The sequence below is a fragment of the Lupinus angustifolius genome, chromosome LG17 (assembly GCF_001865875.1).
Source record: "Lupinus angustifolius cultivar Tanjil chromosome LG17, LupAngTanjil_v1.0, whole genome shotgun sequence".
NCBI classification, from domain to species: domain Eukaryota; kingdom Viridiplantae; phylum Streptophyta; class Magnoliopsida; order Fabales; family Fabaceae; genus Lupinus; species Lupinus angustifolius.
The window spans coordinates 13,907,858-13,915,164 of NC_032025.1; the positions used below are offsets into that span (position 1 = coordinate 13,907,858).

At 27.4% G+C, this 7,307-nt stretch overlaps 1 protein-coding gene across 1 annotated transcript; it reads left to right on the forward strand.

Annotated features, from left to right (window-relative positions):
• LOC109331618 lies at window positions 1,265-2,516 on the forward strand. The gene is made up of 2 exons (XM_019566238.1): window positions 1,265-1,670; window positions 2,276-2,516. Exons 1-2 carry the CDS (start codon window positions 1,378-1,380, stop codon window positions 2,457-2,459), a joined length of 477 nt encoding a protein of 158 aa, XP_019421783.1. The 5' UTR covers window positions 1,265-1,377; the 3' UTR covers window positions 2,460-2,516.

Genomic DNA, 7,307 nt, shown 5'->3' on the forward strand with positions numbered 1-7,307 from the left:
TATTCATTAATTGTTTATTTAAACTAAGAAAATCAATTATGGTTAACATCATAATAATCTAAAAAACTTAAAACTATTAATGATAAATATTAAATCTTTAAATGATTCAAAATTATGTTGCTTTTAGATTGCCCAAAAACTCCTTTATAAACAAAAATAAATAAATAAAATCGCCAGGAAAATTTTCACTAAATTTAGGTTGCATTGCACCGGGACGGTGTGACCGTAACATTTACGCGCATTCCACGAGTTTGGGCCCGCACTTTTCTTAAACTCTCGCCCATTTGACGCAGTGGAAAGGCCATAGAGGAGTTACTCGAGAGAAAGAGACATGTGTACTTTAGTCCGAGAGGGGACCTAGCTACCTCTTATATCACTATTATTATTACGACTATGAAACTATGGAGTATCTTTCTTTTGTCCCTAAAGAGACTTTCTTATTTTCCTAAAAATCACAAAACTGTCACTTTCTCAACCATTCAACAAAATAAAATGAGTTGGCCTATTATGATTGACATGAATAAGTCCATGAAACATAGGGTTAAACTTGTTATAAATAACATTTAACACATTCTCTAAAACTAAAGCTTAAGATTAGTCTATCACTTCAAAGTTAAATATTTAAATATCATAAAATATTGTAAATCAATGTTGGTGTTAAAATATATTTTGGGCTAAAGTTTAAATTCACTTACCTTTCTACATAATAAATAATTATTTTAATTAATTTTCATGATTAAAATATATGTAAAATATATTAATGAGTTAGGAGTAAGGAGAATTAACTTTTTTTGTATTTTCTATTTAATAAATTGGTTAATTTCTTTCCAACTTATTGAATTTCATTCAATATCATGCAATTCATTCAAAGGAGAATAAACATTTTTTTTCTTGCTTGATGATTTCTAATATAGATCTAGAAAGTTACACCAGTTAACAATGACAAATAATATTTTAAAGGAGAATAATCTATATTAAAGCTGGAGGAGACTTGCCAAGAAAAAAAAAATACATTTTTAGACTATAGACTAATTTGATGTGTGATTGAAATAATTATGAAAAAGAAAATTATATTTTGAACAGTCACCATACCGGTGAGCCAATGGATTCAGTGTCACAGATTCCTGTAACTTGCCGCTGTTTATACTTACACATCAATGTTTATTTAGTTAGTCTTCAAAACTTAACCAAACCCATTTATTTTTATATAAAAAAACTCCCACTTCACATTTCTTCACCTACCCTCTTTATAAACAATCCCTTCCTTCCCACTTTCTTCTACCATTCCACTCTCTAACTCTTCTCTTTTCTTCTCTGAACAAACCTTATAAAACTTTCAGTTTCTAAAAACAAACCCATATACATATACACCTCATCATGTATTCTACAGATTCTAGTACTAGTGTGAGACCTTGTTACTTGGAAAAGAACCATGGTTTAGCATCCTTAAAAGACATGGATTCTGTTCATTGTGGCAACAACAGTTTTGTGTCCAGGTCTATGATGCCTATGACTATGGGTTATGCTGCAGCTTCCTCTTATGTTTCCTCACCAAGATCTGGAAGAAGATTCTATGATGCTAGATTTGAAGATCACAAACCCCACTTTCTTCAAGCTTGTTTTCTATGCAAGAAGACACTTGGAAACAATAGTGACATCTTCATGTACAGGTATGTTAGCAATCACCAATACTTCTTATTCTTATTATATATACAAATTAATCATACAATATTTGTTACACCCCCAAGTCAAACTTTCCTTAAAAAATGAAATCTTTTTAGCAGGAAAAATGAAAGTCCTTTTAACTTATCAATTTTGATTTAAAGCATGTTCGAATTTGATTAGCTTATCATGTTAGAACTAGGGATTCAAACTTACATTTAACTCTGAATAATTTGAATGAGTTGGGAAAATTCATTTGAGGGTTAAAATCTGTAAAATCTAACTTTAAAAAAAATAATCAGAAGACACGCTTGAGATCTTGATTAGTGACAATTTCATGCAAGAATTTAATTAGATTATTTTAGGAGAAACTCTAAATTTTTTTTAGAAACAATAGCAGTTTTCTAAAAAGTATGGTCAATTAAAATATATAATTTTTTTAGAGTAAAAACAATCTAATTCAATCATATACCTTTTGATGATCTACAATGTTTTTTCCTCTGGAAATTGAAAATTTGATGTCTTTTTTAATAATTATTGATGGGTTTGGATTTAAATTTTCACATAATTTACTAATTTGAATCTAATTTTGATTGTTATATAATTATTGCAGAGGGGACACACCATTTTGTAGTGAAGAGTGCAGGGCAGAACAAATAGATATAGATGAAGCTAAGGAGAAGAAAAAGAAACTTTCTTCATCCATGAAGGTTATGAGGAACAAGGAGCAAAGAAAATCAGGGTCCCCAAACAAGGCCCAAGGTTACTCCTTCCGTACAGGAGCAGTTGCTGCTTAATTAGTTCAATATGGAAGAAACCTAGGAATCTGCTACAGTACTTTGTGGAAAAAAGGAAAGTGCAAAAAAAAAAAAAAAATGATAAGTAAAGAAAAAGTAACCCTTCAAAAAAAGTTGCAACTTTTACTTTTTCTTTCAAGGATGAAGTCAATAGAGAAGGGATTGATATTTGATACAGAGGGGTTTTGCAAATATAGCTGTAAATGGTATGTGTTGAAAAGTGTGTTTGCTTCTTGTGGGAGATCCTCTCTTTGGTTGAAAATTTAAGAAAAAAAACTTAAGAGCTGAAATCTGAAAACTTAAGATCTGAAATCTGAAAAGTTAAGAGGTGATAGGCGAGTCTCTACCAAATGACTAATTTTTTGAGGTTTTTGTGTTATTTTCCTAATTTTTAGGATCCTTTTCTTCTTTGATGAGTAATGGTATGGTGGTGGTTGTTTGTATCCAGTAATTTTAGTTCATAAGAGATGGAACTTGTATACAATGTAAATTTTCTTACCCTTTCCTTTTCCTCTTTTTCTTTGTGTCTTAATGAATAATGATGAGCGCTTTTTTGAGGAATACTGAAAAGAAAATATAGTATTAAAAAGTAGGTTTAACGTTTCTAAAACATCATTTTGCAAGTGAAATTCTAATTTATTTCTCGGATGCGTAACGGTAACGTGAAAACATGTTAGAATTAGACTTTTTTCCTATTAAACTTAGTCCTTTTAAAAAAATTTATTTATTTGAATAAGTTAGAGTTTAGATCATTTAAAATACCAATTAAAATTAATTGATATAATTAATTATATTATATAATAATAATTATATTATTTTAATATAAGTGAATTTATATATATATATATATATATATATATTTTAATATATATATATTTTAATATAAAAGTATGTATAAAATATAATTTAATTATTAGGTTTAGATGTATGTTGTTGTTCTTATACCCAATATAATAACTAATAAGCTTTTAAATAGATAGATTGAACTTTTAAACATGTTGGTATTAGATTTTCAAAAAAACTAAGAGGAGAATCACAACATAAAATGTTTTTGTTAAAATTTAAAACTGTTTTATTATAAATATGTAATAGGTCGAGATTGCTTCTTTTTTAATGTTTGATACAAATTTAATTTCTTGAGAACTGAAGTATAAATCAGAAGAAATTATCACACCATGTTCTAATTGGGTCAGATAAATAACTGATTATGGAGAGAATTTACAATGAAATTCACATATGTGTGGAAGATTTAACACGTGTGAAACCAATCATTTGGTATTTCATTGTAACATTTTGCAAAATAATACTAAATGCACGCTTTATATAATATAAAGTTTTATTTGTGATTTTAAGCTTTTTTCCTTCCATGAATATGTTCATATTCTCTCAAATAAAAATATATAATTTTGATTATAGTCTCTATAATTATTATTCTTATTTTTTAGTTCTAGTAGTTTTGATTTAGTCATGTAGATGATATGTCAACATAGACTATTTAGCAACTCTATCAATCAGCATCACATATATCACATAAGAGTCTTACCCACATTATCATTAGGGACTAAAAAAATGAATTTATAATAATAAAAATCCAAAAAAAATGTAAATACTAAATTAAAATGAGATACATTTTTATGATAAAAAATATTCAATTTTTTTTATAAGTTTTTTTACCGTATACCTTACTAATCGTGCATCAAACATATTCTATTAAGAATTTTGTTAATATTAACTAATAAGGTCATAAGATATAAAACTGAAAAATTTATGGAAATATAATTTATTACATTAAAATATAAAAATTTATATTAAATAATTTCAATCATTTTCATTTATCTACCCACTCCATCATTTTATTTATACTTTATTTTCTAATTATATCATTATTCTTATTTTGCATTCTTTATTCATCAATTTTTTATTCTATTTTAAATATAAATGAAATTATTTTAGTCAAATTATTTTTAACTTTTATACCATTTATTAACATTCTGAACTATATACATAAATTTAAATATCAAACTTTTTGAAACAGGAGCATTTGTTATGCCCGCAGGAGCAGGACGACGAAATTGAGGTGGTAAACTATCAGAGAAAGTTAGTTCGAAAAGAAAAGAAATTTTTTTATACAATACATTATATTTAGAAATAACGTATTTATATTTTTTAGTTCTTTTATAACTAAATTTTAATTAGAATTAATTATTTAGTATGTTGTCATGATTTTATTAATTTTCTCAATTTATAGATGTCAGCACACAAAAACATTCATGATGTTGAAAGAACATTGGCCTGAGAGTGATTTTTGTTGTCTCATGCGGTTAATAAAAAGTAGTAGCAAATTAGAGATTGCTGTTCAGGAGTGAGATTTAAAATGGCAAAAAGGTGCACACAAATATTTAAGAAAACTTCACATCATTATTAAATTGGATTCTTTTAACTATGTCCTATTTTGAAATTAGATAAAATAATTTTCAAAGTGATGACTTCCATCCTCTAACATCACAACTTAACATCTATTCTCTATTATCTATTATCTATTATCTATTATCTATTATCTATCATCTATTATCTATTATCTATTATCTATTACCTATTATCTATATAATAAAAATAGATCTCTCATGTGTCAATCATTCAATAAAAAACTTTTCTCATGTTAATTATATATACTTTCTAATATTGCATCTTCCTTTTTTATATATTGTATATTTTGATACTAATAATTGATGAGTTCATTTGTTTTTTATGATGGTTCTTGTATCCCGCTATTCAATATTTATCATCATAGATTTGTTCTTATTTTGTAAATATGTTGTTTAAAATGGATTTTTCATTGATAATTTTTTTTAACTTTTTATTCATTTGTTTATTTTTAGATATGTTCTTATTTTTTTAGATATGTTCTTATTTGCCAGATCTTTAATTGATTTTTTGTTTATTTTGTATATATATTCTTATTTTTATTTGATTTTGTTGTTTATTATTTCATTGATTTGTTTATTTTGTAAAAAGTTTCATATTGATTTTATTATTTTGTACATTTGTTTTTCCACGATAATCATCTTTCTTAGTCTCTGATTTACAAGGATTTCATCATCAACAATGACCAAACCCTCAAAAATTATGGTATGTGATGTAAACCAAGGGAGGCAAACTATGATTTTTGGAGGCCATGTTCTTGCAAAGAATTTATAGCATAGTTTGGTTTATTTTATTTGCATTGATTCAAATAAATGAGATTGCATTATCTATAGTCTTAGGTTTATTTTCATTCAATTATTGTAGCATTTAATTCATGTAATATAGGTTGAGATTTATTTGTAACATGGTCCATATTTCGTGACCAAGTAGTTCACTTAAGTTCAAGGGTAAGCATGTCACGTGGCTAAAGCAATGGAATTAAAGTATGATCATTTTCTTATATGGAAGAGGGCGTGAAGGAACTCTATCTCTAAAGCAACAAGGAGATAAGGCATGGAGGGAAAACGAATTTGAAAGAAGATAAATTTGTTTTGGCCAGCAATTTGAATTTGAATTTGAGAGAAGATAGATTTGAATTTGAATTTGAGAGGAGATAGATTTGAATTTGAATTTGAAAGAAGATAGATTTGTTGCTGCCAACAAACATAATCTTTTTAAATCAGCCACAACAACCTAATCTATACATTATCTTCTCAAACAAATTCGGCCACACCAAGTCATAGATAAGATTTGGCAAGTCACATGATCAACACCCATCACACGAAGTCTAAGGATCATCGCTTGATCAAACCATGATCACACGACCATGGAAACCAAGCTAACTCAAGGCCAAGTTAATCAAGTCCAAGGCAGCCATTCTGGTTGCACCATTTACATGATTTAATTAGGAGTTTATATCATTATTTCATATTTATTTTAGCCTAAGTTTTAATTCGGATTTCTATTATTCAAGTTAATTAGGATTTAGTCTTTTATTTCAGCCCAAGACATTCATATTGCCTATTTATGTAATTGAATTGTCATTAATAAAGTCAAGTTGCATTTGAGTTAAACCTTTGTGTTTTTGTTTAGTTGAGAGCTCTCCTAAACCTACGTTGGTCGTGGCCACCATTATTGTTCTCATCAAGCATCCTTGTTTGTGGCGAATTCCATAGCTTATCAAGCAGCCTTGCTTGTGGCGCTTCTCCCCTTCCATTCTTTTCCACCTTCAACCTTAACCTACAACTCATACAACCTGCCTCACGCACAAAACAAACCCTAATATTACCCTAATTTCACAAAACCGAATTTGGACTCCAAAAGTCCTAAAGTATCAAGCTAAACGATCCTTAAATCAAAGGCAGCCCCTAGAGGTTGTCATGTATGTACTCGATATCATATGTATATATATATATATATACATATTCACTTACAAATTACAATATTGTATTTGTTTGTTTGTTGTTATTAATCTATTTATCTCCTCATCTTATCTCACTCTTATCCTCTTATCTCTTCATTTACAGTTTGACTCTCCTTTTAAGCATCTATACGTGTTAGTTTTATGTCCCCATCAATCACTTATTAAAATCTTCAATTTTATTTTCTTTTGCACAACAAATGAATTTGATTTTATATTAAAATATTTACGTGTCTACTTTATATATGAATTAAAACGGTGAATGAAAAGACTAAACTACACATCTTATATTTGTTACAATTATCCATAGAAGATACCATTTTCGTCAAATAAATTTCGAATTTCAAAAATCATTTTCTTTCCTCATGTTATACAATAATATGTCTTCTAGAATTAATAAAAAAAGATAAGATGATTTGAAAAATGAGGAATTTAATAATAAAAATGAGAATAATAAAATGTCA